Source organism: Moschus berezovskii, chromosome 18 (assembly GCF_049115385.1).
Source record: "Moschus berezovskii isolate FMDL1 chromosome 18, NW_MosBer_1.0, whole genome shotgun sequence".
Taxonomy (NCBI): Eukaryota; Metazoa; Chordata; class Mammalia; order Artiodactyla; family Moschidae; genus Moschus; species Moschus berezovskii.
The window spans coordinates 37,761,679-37,782,229 of NC_142477.1; the positions used below are offsets into that span (position 1 = coordinate 37,761,679).

The 20,551-nt window shown below is 40.7% G+C and overlaps 1 protein-coding gene across 1 annotated transcript in view; it reads left to right on the forward strand.

The window, feature by feature from the left end:
• The window catches only part of DNAJC21 (DnaJ heat shock protein family (Hsp40) member C21), a 30,660-nt gene that overhangs the window by 3,665 nt on the left and 6,444 nt on the right, over nucleotides 1–20,551 (forward strand). Inside the window, exons 2-10 of the mRNA XM_055422190.2 lie at nucleotides 3,845–3,938; nucleotides 6,168–6,291; nucleotides 6,621–6,743; nucleotides 7,118–7,422; nucleotides 8,278–8,429; nucleotides 9,848–9,935; nucleotides 12,467–12,625; nucleotides 13,034–13,076; nucleotides 18,902–19,074. Coding sequence (XP_055278165.2) covers nucleotides 3,845–3,938; nucleotides 6,168–6,291; nucleotides 6,621–6,743; nucleotides 7,118–7,422; nucleotides 8,278–8,429; nucleotides 9,848–9,935; nucleotides 12,467–12,625; nucleotides 13,034–13,076; nucleotides 18,902–19,074 — 1,261 coding nt within the window. The remainder of the gene's footprint in view (nucleotides 1–3,844; nucleotides 3,939–6,167; nucleotides 6,292–6,620; nucleotides 6,744–7,117; nucleotides 7,423–8,277; nucleotides 8,430–9,847; nucleotides 9,936–12,466; nucleotides 12,626–13,033; nucleotides 13,077–18,901; nucleotides 19,075–20,551) is intronic.

Consider the following 20,551-nt stretch of genomic DNA (forward strand, 5'->3'; position numbering starts at 1 on the left):
TTTTATGATAGCCTTTTAACTTTTTGCACTCATCTTTTAGATCTCGGTTCAACCTCCTAGTCAACCAGTCACAGGTATATTTAAGTGAAATAAAAAGCCATATGACAGAAAAAGTTATTTAAAAAAGAAGATTGAGAAAGTTTTAGATCTTGCTTTCAGATGGTACATTGATGGGTTTTCTCTTTTTAAAAGCTTTAGCTGTCACCAGACTTCTTTGAGGGAGGCAAGAAGGGAGTGGGAAGAAAAAGGACAACAAAGGACAGTACAGATTAAAAGGTGAAGAAGAACCACCCACCTCCCACCTCTAAACAGTCACCTTTTCTGTCTCATGTCAGGAGATTTAGTTGGCGGCTTTTTCTGCCATTCTGCTTTAATGTGAACTATGCTGCTTTGTTTATCAGACCATCATTACTAATGATTTGATGAAGGCATAGAAATCATGAGCTGGACTGTACCCTTGTGTGCATATCAGGATTGTGTTCAGCTGCAAATGATAGGAAGCTGGCAGTCGTGTTCAAAAAGTCATTTTATTTATCACATGTAGCAGGAAATCCAGAGGTGGCCCATCTTGGTAGTTCTGGGGGCTTGATGAAGCCATCGAAGACCTGCTCCATCATCCTAACCATAAGACTTGAGTCTTTGTGTCAAGTGTAAGCAGTTAAGAAGTTCACTGCTTTCATGTGGAGGTGCAGAGAGGGGCAGGTGAGCCCCAGGGTAGCAGGTCTCCCGTGAGGTCCTTGGCCTCTGCTCAGCAGCTGTCAGATGGGGCCTCACTCACCATAGGGGTCCCAGGTGGCAGCATGGGGGAGGAAAGGGTAAAGCAGGAGCAGGGTGTGTGCTGGTTGTCTTTAAAGGAAGAGTCTAAAAAGCTGCCATAGAACACTTTCATAGATTTTATCGACTAGAGCTTAGTCACGTGGTCAGTCCAGGCTTCATGGCAGACTAGAAATGGCATCTTTATTTGGGGGATCAGGTGCCCCCATAAAATCAGCATTCATTTGTTCCTGGAAGAGAGGATGAACTTGCAGTCTCTGCCTCAGTTGTCATAATCTGCCGGAAGGCAGTATACCCAGGCTTTGGGCAGGGTGCAAAGGGTGAGTTAGAGCGTAAGGTGAGTGCCACCCAGGCCCATCCCTTCATCAGGAAGAACAGTGCTTCTCCTGGGAAGCTTCACTTAGTATTGATCGATTTGTGTTTGTATCTGATGGGCTGAAAGTGGGTCACCTGATAATCCTAACTTCAAAAAAGTCTGAGGAGGTAAGGTTTTTAAGTGTGTACATTACCGCTGTGGTCAACATCATAGTTTTGTTAGGAATAAGAGGAGAATGGATATTGAATAGGCAACTAGTAGTATTTGTCACAGAGTAGTAATAAAAATCTAAAATAATTAAAACAGGATACTAGGTGTCCTGTGTTTAGAACCTGATGACAGTAAGGCCACAACAAGATGAAAGTTGATAGTACTCATTGGAAATAATGGAAAACCTAGCCACAGTGGTGTAACTCACTCACCACAAGAAGGCTTGGAGGTACATGCTTGCTGGCATTGTTTGAGTGGCTAAGTAATGTCACTGTGAATCTCTTGACTTTTCCTTCATGGTCTCAAGATGGCTGCTGAAGCTCCAGCACTCACGTCCAAGTATAAGACAAAGAGGAAGGAAAGAAAATATAGTGCTTTCACCTCACTCCTCAGAACTGTGTCACATGGCCCTGCCTAGCAGCAAGGGAGGCTGGAGAAGCCTAAATGCTTGCTTAATGTTTAGCTCATCCAGCCTCCACAGTAAAGGCTGAAAGAGAAAAAAGAGGGAGAAGTTTTGGATCAGCTAACCTTTAGTATCTGCCACAGAGTGGATTGAGCACTATTTGGGGTTAAAAAACTATTTTACAGTTATCAGTTGGCTTGTCAGTAATTAATATGAAAAATGCTTAAAACTTTGTCAGCTATAAATTCAGCATGACGTAATGTGATATTGTTGCTAAAAACTAATATGATTAGCTATAGTGATTACAAGTAGAATGTTAAGGAATTAATGAATAGCTCCTTGATCATTACTGTCTTTGACTGAATTTGAAGTATAGGACACATCTAAGCAACTAACACACACACTTGGACCTCCCAGGTAGTGCAGTGGTAAAGAACCTGCCTGCCAATGCAAGAGACACAGGTTTGACCCCTGGGTCGGGAAGATCTGCTGGAGAAGTAGATGGCAACCTACTCTAGTATTCTTGCCTAGAAAATTCCATGGACAGCGGAACCTGGTGGTCTACAGTCCATGGGATTGCAAAAAGTCAGACACAGCTTAGTGGCTAAGCAACAACGGTTACTTCCTCATGATTAAATTCAGGTTAAACATTTCTAGCAGGAATGTTACAGAGAGAATGCTGAATGACTGAGCATGCACACACAAAGTAGGGTATATTATGGGGCACATAAGCAGTAGGAACTTTAGTCCAGAGAAGAGGCAGGCTAGAGGATGACCCGTGGCTGCTCTAAGGAAGGGGAGTTAGACCTGTGATGGAGTTTTTTTATTTCTGTTTTTTACTTTTTGTTAATTTCAAAGGAGCATGGTTCTAAAAGCTTTTTGTGTTCAAGCACCTAAACAAAAAGAACTAAGGCAAATTGCTGCACTTGAGAAAGTGTTGTCAGTGTCAGTTGTTGAGCAGAAGGCTGCTTGAAGGACGTGGGACTGTGTGGTGGTATCTAAAAAGAGGAGGTTGGATCACTTGAGAGCCTTGTTTTAAGACTATTTCTGTCATTTTTTTAAGAAGCATATATTGCGTTGTAGCCTAAATAATGTTAATGTACTCCATAGTAGACTCAAGATACTGATATTCTGCTTTTTGAGTGTGTTAGTTATCTATTGCTGTGTAACACATTACCAAAAACTTAAACAGCAAATATATTCAGGATGTGGACTCACACCGTTTTCTGGGGATCAGAATCAGAATGGTGTAGCTGGGTGGTTTGACTCAAGGTTTCTCAGAAGGTTGAATCATCACTGGGAAAACTCACATTCAAGCTCACCCCCAGGGTAATGGCAGGCCTCAGTTCCTGTTGGCAGTGGGCCAGAGGCCTCCATTCTTTACCTCATGGTCTTTTCAGAGGCCACCAGAGTGTCCTCACGCTATGGCAGCTGGCCACTCGCAGAGATCCAAGAGAGGGTGAGCGCCCAAGATGGAGACTGCAGTGTTTCATAGTCCAGTATTGAAAGTAATGTCCTGTCCCGTCATCACTTCTGCCTCCGGGTTTCAGTCACACGGACCGACCCTGTTGATGGGGGAAAGGATTATATAGGGTGTGAATGCCAGGAAGGTGGGGGTCCTTGGGGGCCATCTAGGAATCTGGCTACCACCCTGAGGCAAAGATGCTTTCTGAATTCCATGGTTAAGGAGGCAAACTAAGAGAAAGGTAATTAGTATATATTTTTTAAGCTTTATGAGATTTATTTTGGTGTATGTTGATAAGAAAGAAAACTTTAAAGATGGTGGTAAAGACGCACTGAGTATAATCTAGCACCAAACAGTAACAGTCTTTCTATATCTGATGTATGTATTTTGCTCCTTTAAAAATAAAGTGTGTACTACTCAGGGTTTTCTGTTTGTGGATATCCAGATCGAGTGCTAAGTGACACGCTGAGATTCAGAGAAAAGCATGAAATTTCTACTCGAGTTGACACTGTAACCAATCCTGTTTAACAGCCGTCAGCCACTGTCTCTGCTTTTCCCTAGCTGTTTTCCTTCGTTTTGTACACATCCATGTATGGCACTCCTGATGGAAGTGGTCCTTTTTAGAGTCTGTCCTCTGCTTTTCTGATGAGTGAATTTCTGTCCTTTATTTTAACAGATAAAAATCTAGACAATGCCGCAGAAGCAGCTGAACAATTTAAACTGATCCAAGCGGCGTATGATGTGTTGAGTGACCCTCAGGAGAGAGCGTGGTGAGTATCGTGCTGTCCCTCGTAGAGTATCTGGTTTGGAAGAATGGGCAACAGAGGGCTTTTTAGAAATGTAATCCATCAAACAGTTTGGGGTGTGTTCTGAAGCCCAGTCATCTCTTCATTATGTAAAAAGTGCAGTGTTTGGGTAGGAAGGAACCTGAGAGATGATTACTTCAACTCTGATCTCATAGACGAAATTTGACAGTAGTAGAAATAGTTTTAATTTTCATACTTATGAAGCTCCTTCTCATTTAATAAGGTCTCTATGATGTCTGTGGAGAAGGCAATGGCAAGCCACTCCAGTACTCTTGCCTAGAAAATCCCATGGATGGAAGAGCCTGGTGGGCTGCAGTCCGTGGGGTCGCTAAGGGTCGGATACGACTGAACGACTTCACTTTCACTCTTCACTTTCACACATTGGAGAAGGAAATGGCAACCCACTCCAGTGTTCTTGCCTGGAGAATCCCAGGGACAGGGGAGTCTGATGGGCTTCCGTCTATGGGGTCACACAGAGTCGGACACGACTGAAGTGACTTAGCAGCAGCAGCAGCAGCTATGATGTCTGACAAATTAACTGATGTCAGTATTCTTGCCTGGAGAATCCCAGGGACGGGGGAGCCTGGTGGGCTGCCGCCTATGGGGTCACACAGAGTCGGACACAACTGAGGTGACTTAGCAGCAGCAGCAGCAGAAAAGGAACAATTTTGACTTATCCTTAAAAAAAACCACAAAATTCTGTAAAGCAATTATCCTTCAATTAAAAAATAAATTTAAAAAACGGATACAGTGGTTTTATCAAGAATTGTAATATTTTTTCCAAGAACTTCTTTATATGCGGGAGTTAAGCATCTACATCTGTGACAGACTCTTTAATGATGACCTGATCACTTAATGCCATTTCCAGACATAAATGTCTACTTTTGAAATCCTTTTGGAGGTTGCCAGATTCTCAGTGTACTTTTTGCTGTGAAGCAGTAGGTTTTCTACCCTGACATAACCATGCAAGATGCTGCTGGTACAGAGAGCAGATGGGCGTTCAGTTCACCTGTGCAAGTCTTCTCTCTTATTAAGAGAGAAGGGCTCTAAAGAAAATTCTTATTAAATTACCTTTTCTATACAAACTGCTGCTGCTGCTGCTAAGTCACTTCAGTTGTGTCCGACTCTGTGTGACCCCATAGATGGAAGCCCACCAGGCTCCCCCGTCCCTGGGATTCTCCAGGCAAGAACACGAATACTAAATTTTTCTCCTCCTGAGGAATTTGAAAATGTGGCCATAGAAATGCTTTTGCTTTCCTTTGGAAGCTTTGAGATTCTTTTCTGCCTTCCATTTGCTCTAGCTCTTCTGTAGATCTTAGGTGGTATTCCTGTCCCGAGGAGTCCCTTCTGTTTAAAGCTCCTATCTGTTAATTCTCCTGTGAACTGGAAGCAGTTCGGCACAGTGGCAAGGAGTGTGGTCCTTCTGGTGCTAGAGCTCTCTGGTGCAGAGCTCTAGCTCTGCTGCTTATTGGCTTTATGATTGTGGACAACATTATTTAATATTGCTGAGCTTCAGTTTCTTGTTTTGTCAAACAAGGATAATAACTGACTTTATGGAGTGAGGGTCAGTTGTATGTATGTGAAGCTCTTAGATGGTTTACATAAACACTGGGAGAATGCTATTCATGTCCATGTTGGTAAATTCCCAGATCCCAAAGGTGTATTTAGTCTGTGGACCAGATGATGTCCACTGCTGTCTTACTTAGGCTTCTTTCTGGTGAAAGTGCTGCTGCCTTTCTGGGAGAGTAGAAATTCCCTGGCTTATTAAACTCCCCTCTTCATGTTGGCTAGTTTCGTATATGGCTCGTACCATATAATGACTAGAATGGACTTGGAATTGCAGTCAAAGTTTAATCAGCAGTTCTGTGAAAGATTCTTGCAGAACTATGGATTATAGCCCACCAGGCTCCTCTGTCTGTGGGATTATTTCAACAAGAATACTGGAGTGGGTTGCCATTTTCTTCTCCAGGGGATCTTCCCAGCCTAGGGATTGAACCTGTGTCTCCTGTATTGACATGCAGATTTTTTACCACAGAACCACCTGGGATATTTTTCTTCAAGATTTTGGTTGTGGGTTGGCCACATTAAAGTGTAAAGAAATTATATTTTGACTGTTTCAGAGTAAGGAATCTTTTGAATTCTTATTTATTCAGCCTTCACTGTTGTTGCTAATTTTTTTTTTTTTTTGCTTAGGTATGATAATCATAGAGAGGCTCTGCTTAAAGGTGGGCTTGATGGAGAATATCAAGATGACAGCTTAGATTTGCTTCACTATTTCACTGTTACCTGCTACTCTGGTTATGGTGATGATGAAAAGGTAAGAAGTGAACTCACTGTGATAATTTATCAAGCACTTAAATAAGACTCTTGAATGCAGAATTCTTAAAATTATTCAAAAATAGAAAGTGACAGACTACTCATTTGAAAACTGAGAAACATTGCCTTCATATGTAACCTGTCAGCATGTAAAGACCTTCAGTTGAAACCTAAATGTATTTGCAGTGACAGAGCTTGGGACTGTAAATTTTTTTTAACAGTTTAAAATTTTTTTTTTAATTAAAAGTTTTCATGTTACATTTAAAAATCTTATTCTATGAGTAGACTACAAAAGTGTTAAGAATTTGTGTTTCTGTTACTGTTTTTTAGGGCTTTTATACGGTGTACCGTAATGTTTTTGAAATGATTGCAAAGGAAGAACTAGAATCTGCTTTAGAAGAGGATGTGGAAGATTTCCCAACTTTTGGAGACTCGCAGAGTGACTATGATACGGTAAAAGGAAAACTCACTACCATTTTGTAATTAGCATTTATCAGTGTGTCTTTTCCCCATTTCTTTATTTTTTTTTTTAGAAAGAGGTTGTAGTTCTCGATCTTATACTATAACTCTCTTGTCTTTTGTTTTTTCTGATCCCCTCCCTTCCTTACTTTTTCCTATTGATCATGGTCCCATTCCATTAATTTCCTCATCAAATTAATTCTGAAGAATTACTGTGTAAAACCTTCAAAGGACTGTCTTCTCTATTGATTAATAGTAATGTTTTAAAGAAAAGAGGTTAGATGTTTTGCAGCATCAATATTTACTGCCTTACTGGAAAAAAATTCCAAATGAAAAACGAGTGTTCCGCCTGTTTCCTCTGTCACTAGGTAGTCCACCCTTTCTACGCTTATTGGCAGAGTTTCTGCACTCAGAAGAACTTTGCTTGGAAAGAAGAATATGATACACGGCAGGCCTCAAACCGCTGGGAGAAACGAGCCATGGAAAAAGAAAACAAAAAGATTCGAGACAAAGCGAGGAAAGAGAAGAATGAGCTTGTGCGCCAGCTGGTCGCTTTCATCCGTAAAAGGGATAGAAGAGTGCAGGCTCATCGGAAACTCGTGGAAGAGCAAAACGCAGAGAAGACGAGGAAAGCTGAAGCGATGAGGCGGCAGCAGAAGCTAAAACAGGCCAGGTATGTGGGCCGGGCTGGAGCCTGTCTGGACGCAGGTGCCGGTCCCCAGAAACGTCATGGATACTTGCCCTGGTGCTTTTGGTTTAATCGCCACCCTGGCTTCAGCCTTTCTTGTTATATCCTGGCACTGGGATGATGTCTTTTCATCAGCTATGAGAAAGTTTTTCTTTTTTAAGTTGGGTGTTTTCCTTCAGAGGCCCATTCACACTAGAGATCCTTTACAGACTCTTATGACATTTAATAGTAACTAATATTAATTGAATTCTCATTCTGTACAAGGCCACATCCTAAGTACTTTTCTTGCAGCAGTGCTGTGATGTAAGTTCTGGGTTTTATCCTCTTTCTTTTGAGGAAATGAGACAGGCCCAAGATCACATAGCTAATAAATTGCAGAGGTGGGGATTGGAGCCTGAAGTCAGTTCAGGGCTCTGCTTTTAAGCCCCACGCAGTACTCTACTTTGTCAGTATACTCTTAGAGACTTAGTGCCTTTAAAGTTTTGTTTTGAGTCACTATAAAGCATTGTGTCCAGAGCTTTATAGCATTCTCTAAAAAACTATTCACTTCTTGAAAGTTCTACCCACCTCATCTTTGGGAAAGTGCCACTTACACCGACACTTGGGATTTAGAACCACCTGAAGACTTTTAGTAAGTTGCTAAGAGTTAGATGTTTCAAAACCCATTATCTAGTGGAGTGATGAAAATCAACCACAGAACCGCTACCAGATTGAAGTGACTTGGCCCGTTTTCAGCCAAATACAGGTTTTAAGTTTGTAGGCATGGACAGTTGGGGAGGATGGGTTTTAAGCCCCAGAAGTAAATGAAACCAATGCAGAGACCATGCCGTGTGTATCCAGGCTGGCAGAGCAGTACAGAGAGCAGAGCTGGATGGCGGTAGCTGACTTGGAGAAGGAGCTCAGGGAGATGGAGGCGCAGTATGAAAAGCAGTTTGGAGATGGATCAGGTGAAGACGAAGCGGAAGACCAGGAGCTCAGAGACGGACAGGATGGTAACTTCCTCCATTCATTAAAGACTATAGGAAATGTTTTTATTATGCACTCAGGATGCTCACAAGCACCTGCAAAGGGTTCAGGTGTGACCCAGCAAGCAACGGGAGGGCGGGTGGAAACCTAGAGAACACCTGGGTTCCAGCCAATTGTTGCTAGTTTCATGTTTGTTTTGAGAATTAGGCTAGAAATTGGATTTTTATGTGCCATCTCCCAGTTTTTAAATATGGCAGATAATTGAAAAACATTTTGGCATGCCTAAGTGAAGGTAGTCTATGGAAGTACACAATATAATTGCAGTAATTTCATTCACAATTTTCTGACCGTGTTTTAAACTATTTGTCTGCATAAATATAATGAGAAGTGGGCATATTATCAGGTACAACTGGTTATTTTCTAAAAATGCAATTAAGCAGTAGGTCAAATTTTAATAGTAACTCTTTCCAGAAAAGCTGGTGTTGTGCAGAAGTCTCCGGTATATATAAATTGTCTCATTTCTGACCTGTAGAGGGGCTCCTGTTTTGTGCTGAAATGTGTCTTTTCTCTGTCTCTGTCATTAGAGCGTAGGTACGTGACTACCATAAAAGGAGAGGAGTGGGCATTGTTGAGAATAGTGATAAATATCCCTGACTTTCCCCACTGTCTCTGGCTATTCCATGACAAAAAATTAAATGATCTAAACATAGTTTAATTAATTTTACCTTATTTACAAGTGTGGCTTTTCATTGAGTAATAGCTCATGGTAAAATGACACTTTCGTTTACTCCAAATGATTAGGAAATGGAACGTTTTCTTAATAAATTAAAAGTAGTGTGTGTGAAAGTGCTTTGAGAGCTATATATTACCATATAAATGTAAGGTGATATGATTACGTAGAGTTTTACAATCTGTAAGGTGCTTTCACACACACGATCTTGCTTTGTCCTCCCACGGTACCCCTTAAATGTAGGTTTTGTACCCTGGTGGGTACAGTTCATGGGAATCCTAAAGAGTAGGACATGATTGAGCGACTAACTTTTTCACTTTTACATTTGTATCAGACACAACTGAGCGACTGAACTGAACTTGTTGAAAAAATTGCTTTGTGGTAGAAATATGAAAGTGACATTTCATTTTCTGAGGTTAGCACACATCTAGGACTCTTGAGAATTTTTTGAATCATCTTCTGAGTAGACTTATAAAAAGAACTTGAAAGATAAAGTGATTTATTTGAAAGCCTTGCCCTGTAATTCAGTGCTGCTTTTAAAAGGCCAACTCAAATCCTGGTAACATTGTTTTTTTCTTGGTGAAGAAGTAACAAATTTTAGTTTTTAATTTGTGTTCAACTTTAGATCCTTACCAAAGAGATGTAACTTGCTAACGTGTTTTAGATTTGTGTTCTAATCAAACAGGATTCTCACTGTAGGCTTCCCTTTGGTAGGTAAAGATAGTGACGAGGCCGAGGATGCAGAACTTTATGATGGCCTTTACTGCCCGGCGTGTGATAAGTCTTTCAAGACCGAAAAGGCGTAAGTTTACTATCTCTGCACTCACCTCTTCTTTTGAGGTGAGGTGTAACAACACTTTGAAAGTCCTTAAAGAAAATGCTCAGAGCAGTTGTTTGCTCGCCCTCACCTTTCATCTTGGAGGAATATCTTCCCAATGGAGAAGGGAGAACCATCTGTACCAGCAGTTAAGCCCGGTGTACTGATTCTCATTCATGCCATGTTCCTCTTTAAACATGTATGCTGTCTCTAGAAAGAAACGTTGCTTGTTTTGGTGAAGAAGGCTGTCACAGAGGCAAGGGGGCGCTGAGCTGAGGCTGGTCCCCTCTCCACTGATAGGCACACTCAGTCCAGCCGTCACACTGCCTTGCAAGCAGTGGCCCCCAACCCAAGACCTTCAGGTCTGTCCTGCCTGTAGAGTATTTGCTGAAGTGGCAGGACTTTGTCATAGGGGAACAGTGATGAAGGGAGAAGTATTAAAAAGGATACTGTCCTAACGCAGGGGGCGAGGGGGCAAATATGGGAGAAAACGAGAGGAGAACTAGCGAGGGACAAAGTAGCAGAACGTGCGCAGTAGAGAAGGCGGCAGTCAACAGCGGAAATGGGGCTGTGGGACTCCCAAGTGGTGCCACCGTGTAACCCCAGGGAAAAGTGATAGTGCCGAGAGGAGCGATGTGAGGCAGACAAATTAGAGCCAAACAAGGAAACTAAAGCAACAAGGAAGGAGGTTTGAAAAATTATTTTTTATTTGGAAACTGAATGTCAAACTGGCAATGTGCATGAATAGAATATAGAGCACCCAGTTCACCTTTTGCTCACATTTCACCCCGTTTGCATGTGCTTATTCTCTTTCCACACGCAGACAAGATTTTTACTGGAATAATCCAAGAGCAGGTTACGTGCGTAAGACTCCTTTACCTCTAAATACTTCAGTATATATTCCTTAAGAATAAGGTACATTCTCTCACATAATCACAGCTGTCAGCTTCAGAAAATTTAGAACGCTGGTGCAGTACTTTCATTTACTACCCATATTTCACTTTTGTCGGTTGATTCTTTGTTAACGTCCTATGTAGCAGTTTCCCAGCTTCAATATAGGATCTAGTGCAGGATCACGTATTACTGCATTTATTTATTTGGTCTCACTTAATCTGGACCAGTTCTCTTGTCTGTGCCATTGACGGTTTGGAAGAGTACTGACCTTTCAAATGCCTTTTCAAGCAGAGCATTTCTCACTTGGGGTTTGTCCATCTCCTCATGATTAGATTCAGGCTGCTCGGTCCTAGCTAGAGTGCCGTGCACACCCATGTTTCTGTCTAGAAGCACAGACGGCTGCCCGCCTCATGGCTGGTGATCGTTTTGATCATCCACTCAGGGTGTTGTCTTATTTTTCCACTATATCGTTAGTATGTTTTCCCTTGCAGTGTTTTCCCCTGTAGCCTGTTTAATGTGTGGGGAGACACTTTAAGTCCCTGCAGACAATCTTTCTCTTGATCAGAACTTCCTTCCTAGACTTAGCATCTCTTGATGATTTCAGCTTGTGCCAGCCTTCACTAGATTGTCTCAGAGTGAGGCTTTGCGGCGCCAGTGCCCCTGCCTCATAAGTCATCATCTGACCTTCTGCTGCACATGAGAGCGTTGATCTGCGTGTCTGTTGTCAGAACGAATTGAGGAATTTTGTTTCAGTATGTTAAATTCATCATTGCCCTTTTCGTGCTCAGAATTTCCCAGGTGTATTCAGTGACAATTGCATCACCCTGACTCCTGTGTCCTTTGACGTGTCTGAGTCATAGTTTTGAACACTTACTTTCCGGCACAGAATGTTCCAGTTTCTCCTGAAAACCTCGTTCTTAAGGAGAATTTTAGTGGGAACCAAAAATAGGCATTCCCCACTAGAAAACCCAGATCTGAACGGATGAGACCCACTCCTTTAGTGTTGTCAGTTTTATTAAGTGTTATTTAGTTGCCCATGGGAGCGCTGAGATAGACATTGCTGGTATAGTTTCACACAGAACGGTAGAGATGCATCTGAGCTTATATTTAGGGTAGTGGGAGTGAGAAGAGAGACCCTTCTTGAAAAAAGCAAAGGGACATAAACTGCTCTTATACTTCAAGGCCTCACATCACCATTTCTGAGATCCAAGGGGGCTCCCTTTAAATGTTAGAATCTTGCTTTGTGATTTTCCACTTAGCCATACTTAAGTGATTAAGAGAAAACAGTGATGAAGGTTTGAATTCTTAAAATGGGAAAAGAAAAATATAGAGAATTTGACGAAAAAAAAGAAGATACGAAGAAACCATGTAGATAAGGGGACAAAGGGACGGGAAGGGGAATGCTGGAGTACAGGAAAAAGAACAGTCATGGGCCTCCAGTGTACTTAAATGCCTGAGAAACCCCAAAAGGGTTCTGTGTCTCCTTACAGTATCACTAATGATTTGCTTATTAGTTAAGGGGAAAAAAGTAGATTTCAGCTTGGTTGTATTCATCCAGCAACACAGTTGGGCATCTGTGAATTAATCTCATTGTAGTCACTCATTTCAACTTGTCCTTTCAGTATGAGGAATCATGAAAAATCAAAGAAGCATCGGGAAATGGTTGCCTTATTAAAACAACAGTTGGAGGAGGAGGAAGCAAATTTTTCAGGACCTCAAACTGATGAAAACAGTCTGAATGCCAATTCCGAGGAAGAGATGGAGGATGCACCAAAACAAAAGTACTTCTAAAAATGTCACTAGACCTACTTAGCCCATTTAGAGATGGCATTTAAATGCTGTTTTATTGCAGAGAAATTATTCTGTTATGCTAATATTGTCTGCGTTTCTTCTAGTTAAGAGAACTTTCAAGTATTGAAATGGATAACGACATGATGTCAGATATAATTTTTACAGACTGTATTATGACTGTATTAATAGCAGTTTTATAACTGGCTGATTGATATGCTAATTACTATCAATTGAACCACTATTATATTTTTCTAAAATGATAATGTGGGTATTTTTCTTTTAATGCTTTATGATACTCAATATTTTTTAATATGTTATTCTTTGTATCACTAGTATTTCGGTATTTTTTCTTTTTACTTAGTCAAATATTTGACATTTTGATCTATATTTGTTCTTAGACTTTCTAAAAAACAGAAGAAAAAGAAACAGAAACCAGCACAGGTATGTTGAAAGTTTTGTTAACACTCAATATTAAATGTAAAGTTGGAGTGCTTTTGTTTATTCAGTGTAAACTGTATTAAGGAGAGGAACTTTCACACCCTAATTTCATATTGATTGTAAAATAGATTAAAAGGAGCTGAAAATATTTTGGTTTTTCAGTGCTTTGCCTCATTATATGGGCTTCCCTGGTAACTCAGCTGGGAAAGAATCTGCCTGCAATGCAGGGCCTTATATATGTGGTCAGTTTACCTAGTTACTGTTGTCTAGGGTGTTTAAAAAATTTGCATGTGGAATTCTCATAATACGGTTTAACTGAGGGATCACATTAAAAACATCTAGACACACATGATGGTAAGATTTTAAATCAGGGTAGCCGTTCGCCTCATAAATATATGGAAATGTAAGGATTGATCATTTGTATATCCAAGTTTATTGTGCCAACAATATAAATGAAATTTTGGAAAGGGAAAATTTGCTTTCCTACTTCTGGGCATGTATCTGGAGAAAACTCTTCATTTGAAGAGATCCATGCACCCCAGTGTTTATAGAAGCACTGTTTATAGTAGCCAAGACATGGAAGCAAGTGTCCTTCAGTAGATGAATGGATAAATAGTGTGTGGTGCATATACACAATGGAGTATTATTCAGCTATTTAAAAAGAATGAAATAATACCATTTGCAACAATGTGAATGGTCCTAGAGATTAAGTGAAGTAAGTCAGACAAAGATAAATATCATAAAACATCACCTATATGTGGAATCGAAAAAATGATACAAATAAACTAAACAAAAATAGACTCACATACATAGAAACCAAACTTACAGTTGCCAGTGGGATTAGCGGTAGGGGGAGGCAAATTAGTTGTTTGGAAGTAACATATATACTCTACTGTTTATAAAATAGTTAAATAACATGGGCTTCCCTGGTAGCTCAGATGGTAAAGCATCTGCCTACAATGCAGGAGACCCGGGTTCGATCCCTGGGTCGGGAAGATCCTCTGGAGAAGGAAATGGCAACCCACTCCAGTAGTCTTGCCTGGAAAATCCCAAGGACTGAGGAGCCTGGTAGGCTACAGTCCATGGTGTTGCAGAGAGTCAGACACGACTGAGCGACTTCACTTCACTTCATTGTATAGCACAGGAAACTATATTCAATATCTCATAGTAACATATAATGGAAAAGAATTGGAAAAATATATATGTAACTGAATCACTTTACTGAAAACCTGAAACCAATACAACATTGGGAAATAACTATAATTTTTTTAAGTGGTTAAAAAAGCAGTATTTGCTTAGAAACTTGTAGTGATTATGATTCTTGAAAAAAATGTTTATATTACTCAATAAGTCATTTAAATATTTCACCTTGGGGGTTCATATTGAATTTCTATCTTAAGAATCATTAACTAAAAGTGTGTTGTAACACAACATACTGTGTTACACATATATGTTGTTAGTATGTGTAACACAATTTTGTGGATTTTTTGAACGTATAAAAACAAAATGAACTTGTCCATTTTACTAAAGATTTGGTGATTCTACAGGGAATGGAATTGATTTCTGTGCTGTTTTAATGTGATCTAATTATGTTAGCTTATATTAAGTATTAAATGTTAACTGTAGTTTTTTTAAAAATTGGAAGTGTTTTTATGAAAAGTTAGGTAATGCAGTAATAATTTTTTCATAAAACTTTAGATTTGGCTTGTTTATCCAAATGGTTTATGTTTGATAATTTTTAGCTGTTTTATGGGCTTCCCTGGTAGCTCAGCTGGTAAAGAATCCACCTGCAATGCAGGAAACCCCAGTTCGATTCCTTGGTCGGAGAAGTACTACCCACTCCAGTATTCTTAGGCTTCCCTGGTGGCTCAGTCGGTAAAAAATTCACCTGCAGTGTTGGAGACTTGGATTCGATCCCTGGGTTGTGAGGATCCCCTCCCTGGAGGAGTGCATGGCAACCCACTCCATTATTCTTGCCTAGACAATTCCCTGCAAACGAGTATTCCAGACTTGCCTCTGAGAAGGTGGGTGACTATGAACATGCAGCGAAGTACATGAAGAACGGTCAAGTGAAGCTGCCTTTGGGGACCTTAAGTAAATCAGAATGGGAAGCTACAAGTATTTACTTGGTTTTTGCATTTGAGAAGCAGCAGTGAGCACGTCACACGTGCAGTGGCACCAGAACAACTGTGTTCTGTCTTATAGAGATTTGAACGGTCCACCTTCCATAGATCTGACACCCTTGTTAAATGTCTCAGTGGGCAGGATGCTGCTGGAAACGTCAGTGTATAAATGTAACTTTTGCTGTCTGTGACAGATGAACTTTGTGTGTGTATATAAGAATGAGATGGGACCTATGTCTTTAAAAATCTATTTTTAAGTAATGTTCTAAGAATTCCATTTGCCTCCACTCTCATAGCTCATAAAAATTATAAAATGACGTGTTAAAGCCTGAGTTCTTTTCACCAGTGCTCTGCTTCGTCCAATGTTTACTTACAGTATTAAACGTATTGCAGTTGTAGAATTGGTGGGAGTGTACTAATTCACAGAGATGTGTGCTCATTTCCAAAGTTTTGTTTGTGTTTTTCAGGGTTAAAATAATTGCTCTCTGTAACTGAATGTCAGTGTTCAATATAAGTTTAAAACTAAAATTTACATGGTGATAAAAGTTAATTAACTTTTAGGATTCTAGCCAGTTATTAAATTTCATTTTAAATAGCAAGATGGAGGAGCCTGGTTGGCTGTAGTCCGTGGGGTCGCTAAGAGTCAGACACGACTGAGCGACTTCACTTTCACTTTTCACTTTCACACATTGGAGAAGGAAATGGCAACCCACTCCAGTGTTCTTGCCTGGAGAATCCCAGGGACGGGGGAGCCTGGTGGGCTTCCGTCTATGGGGTCGCACAGAGTCGGATACGACTGAAGTGACTTAGCAGCAGCAGACAATTCCCATGGACAGAGGAACCTAGCAGACTACAGTCAATTAGGGGTAGCAAAGAGTCAGACACAGCTGAGCCAGTAAGCACAGCAAGCTGTTTTATATTTCAGAAATTATCATGACACATGAATTAATCACTGTTAAAACTGTGACTTGGAACTTTTTGCCTCAGTTATAAAACCACACAGCAAATTGTATGTTCCTTTTATAAAATGACTCATGTCATCTTCCACCCAAAGACTCGCTAGTCATTAGTTTAGAACACTTTTCTTTTGTGCCAGAACCACTGGAAAAGACAGAATAGAGAGGAATTTATACCCAGCAGGTCCTGAGCACGTATATTTGTATTCTCTTACCAAGGAAGATACTTAAGTTTACCACCTCGTTTTTTTCCTCTAAAGGTATATGTATTCCTTGATGATACCTATGGTTTCTGATTATATCAGGGAGAAAGCCCCAGTTCAGATCTAGTTTTCTGTAGCACTTTTCCCTGGCTTTTTTCTAAGTTGTTTTTGAAGGGAAAGGTAGTGTGGAGATACATACAGGTAGATAAAGGAGCAGAAAGCAGCAGATACTGAGAATCATGAAACTTGAGGTTGGGAGTTTTCTGTATCATCAAAAAAGTTTGCATAAGCCAACAAGGATTGTAAAAGAAAACCCCAGAAAATTGAAATTGAGTGTAAACAAATAAAACCCTCTTGCTGACAATAAGGAAGAATACATGAGTTTGAGTGAACTCCGGGAGTTGGTGATGGACAGGGAGGCCTGGCGTGCTGTGATTCATGGGGTCGCGGAGAGTCGGACACGACTGAGCGACTGAACTGAACTGAATGCAAGAAACTGAATGCAGCACTCTGAACACCATCCATGGGACAGACTCTGAGACAAAATTAACTGCAAAAGAAAAAAATCTGAAACTTTACTTAGGAGATATTTTAGTGATATTGGTGTGGTATTTCTGAAACGATTTTACGTGTTTTATAGAGTAAAGCAAATAAGTATACTGATGTTGTCGGGAAACAGATTCTCTTGTAGGAGAAGGGCAGTACAGGGAGAGATTGAGGGAAGCAGAGAAGAACACTGAGGTACTACTGGACTTGGCGGTGTGGCATTAAAAAAATAAACAAGACACAAATGCTCAGTGTACACTGAGGGCCCCGTAGCAGTGACACCCGGAGGCAGTGAGCATGTGGAGTGCACACGTCTTTTAGTTTCTAAACCCCCTTCCCCAGTAAAAGGAGTCAGGACTTGGTCCTTGGGAAAATGACTGATTGTAGGGCCGAGACAGAGAAAGTACAAGGTGAGCCTGGATTATCGATGCTGGAAGTAAAGGGAGTATTCAAAAATTTATGGGAATAAGTCAGAAATACCCAGAAGTCAGCTTACGGGCTTGCCAAATATGAGAAATTTTGAGTCGTCAAAAAGAATATTGGTGATAGATTTTACATATTGATTTTATTTTTTAAAAAAATCACGAGTCTATATTGAGCCTTAAAAAAGAGAGTTGGAGAAAGGGGGCAGATGGGAAGGCATCACTCCAAGAATATGAATTAATGCAAATGGAAATGGCAGGACTATTCTGGACCCACCAGTATAATAAATGGTTCACATAAGAATCATCAATAGATGCCAGATCCTTGGGGTAAATAGTTTTTAGGAAAGAAGATACTGATATACTCTGCTTATTACTTATTAAAAAAGGCAAAAGGTACTTTACAGTAGAAAAATCCAGCAATAACCATCTTAACCAAATGATGAGACTTTAATCACTGAAAAATGGAAAGTGACATTTTGTTTCCTGATAAAATGTACTGAGGGCACAGCATTATGTCAGTAACATTCCTGCTAGAAATGTTTAACCTGAATTTAATCATGAGGAAGTAACTGTTGTTGAGTCGCTAAGTTTTGTCTGACTCTTCTGTGACCCCATGGACTGTAGCCCACCAGGTTCCTCTCTCCATGGGATTCTCCGGGCAAGAATACTGGAGTGGGTTGCCATGCCCTCCTCCAGGGATCTTCCCGACCCAGGGATCAAACCATCTCCTGCATTGGCAGGCAGATTCTTTGCCACTGAGCCACCAGGAAAGCCCTGCAAAAAAGGACATTACTGCAATACATATATGGATTGTGTGACAGATAATGACTGTGTTAAGTTCTTGAGTGTGAAGAGGGAACTGCATAGGAAGGAGAATGTTCTCAGGGTAGACATGATAATCTTCCTGCAGCTTGCTTTTATAGTTCTGGGGGCGGGAGTCAAGGGGGGATGTTTTGCAGAGAAAGGAAACAAGCGGAGAAAAGGAGGAGAAAACAAATGTGGCAAAACATTACCCGAGGCAAAAGCAAGCCAGTTGCATTTAGTGAAGATACATTTGTCAGGTGTTTTTTCTTGTATAATGCCTGTTTGTTGCTGTTTTCTTTTTTCCAATTGTAAATAGTTCATTGCCTGATCATTTGGAAACTATGGAAGACTACCGATATCATCCCTAATTCTGCCTATGGATATTCCTTAATGTTGAATTAAGTTGTAATCAAAGGTTATATATATAGTTTTCTCTCTTCTGGTTTTGCTAATGTATTCTCTTTTTCCATGTAATTGAATCAGTGTCTTTGGAAACGTGACTTTGAAGAGCTCCATAATTTTCCTTCATTTGTTCAACCATTCACTTACTGAATAATTGGATTGTTTCCAATTTCCCCTAATTTAATATTTCTCTAATGGACATTAATATTCTTCTTTTCTGCCTCTCCTTTTTATACCCTGAAGATATCCTCCTACTAGAGTGTACAGGACATGACCATTGTTTATTATAGCTGTTTGGTAACATAACATAAAAAACTAGTGGTATTATAGTATTTATTTTGTAAATGACGCACATGTTTTCTTACCTAGAACTATGATGATAATTTCAATGAAAATGGAACTGGAGAAGGAGTAAAGATTAACCCGGAGGATACCAACCTAAATCAAAACAGTGCCAAAGAATCAGAAGATAGTCTCCAAGAAAATGTTGGGGTCACAGAGACTGTGGAACTGTGCGATGACCCCAAAACTGAGGCTAAAAGGTAAGACAGAGTTACGTGTTGTTTTCTAATTACTTAATACTCGTAGTGAGGATGGCTTTTCATATATCAAGTAAAACACCCTTTCCCATGATGGATGCTGTGAGTTGGATATATCTGTGACTTATTCATGCACATGTATGTCTACCAAGGATGATGTTGGAGGGAGAATGCTAGACAGTGTGCTCAGACGTTTCAGCAGCATGGCCCAAAGCAGAAAGGAGTTTCATGGACCGAGTTTCTTTTTTTCTCATCCTGATGATGTCCTTATTTTGTGTGCTGGGTCAATAATCCTTGGCGAGGCTACAGACAAGGCCATGCCCCACTCACCCGACCATCACTACCCAAACCTCCACACTCAGGCCAGGCAGCCTGCATTCAGCCCCGGCACGGGGCATCAGGGTGGATGTGCCAGCTTGGGGCCTTCGCTCTCTGGATGCCCGGGAGTCATGGTGCTGCCCAGGCCTTCGAGGTTGGCCAGGAGATGAGTGATGTGGGTGCCTTGAATACTGGAGTGTGGAAAGCTGGAAGAGGGGGTTCCACCCACTCTGATGTTTGCACACGAGGAAACTGAGTCTGGGGTAAATGACTTGCCCTAGAACAAAAACTGATAAGTGGAAAGGCTGGCTGACTACATGGAGGACCCAGCTCTGCTAGTTCTATGGGGCCCTGCTGTCCTGTAAAGGTCCCTCGGGGACTGCTTGGGTGCATGAGGGGTGGGCCCAAAGGTGGGGTTCCAGGCCCCTGTGCACCTCCTTCAGAGCTGAAGTATTTTTATTTATTTTCCATATGACTTCTGTGTGGCTTTCACTGGGGGAGGAAAAGGGGTACTCAGTGCTCACAGTCAGACTTTGGAAACCACTAGTAAAATTCCGTTCCTCACTTAATGATTTGAGAAAAAGAATCAGAATTCAGGTGACCTCTTCACTGCTGAGGAGTGGCGGAGCTGGGGTAGACACCCCACTACCCCACGCTTCCCCCACCCAGTATCCTGATGCCCAGTGCTTTTCTGCAGGACTCCTCTGCTGCTTCTCTGCAGTGCATGGACACTAGCTTCCTACTACATGTGTGTGGTACATTTTTTTCTTATTTATTTCTTAATAACATTGACATACAACATTATTTTAGTTTCAGGTATATAACATAGTGATTTGACATTTATATACGTTACAAATTGGTACCACAATAAGTCTACTAACTGTTTCCATACAAAATTACTGCAGTTTTCTGGAGTATACTCATAGGAATACATTATATCTCCTCTAAAGTACATTTTAGAAATAAAGTCTTAGATTCTAGCTTCGGAGATGTAGCTGCCTTTCATAATACGGTAAGTTGTTCTTTGGGAATAGTATCCTAAATTTTCCCAAATTAGCGTAAATGCTAAATGTTGTTGGATTTATTTGTGGCCTCTCTGATGTTATTTTGTCAATTAGTAAATGTTGAATCTGTTGCCTTGTATGTCATTGTGTATTTTTCT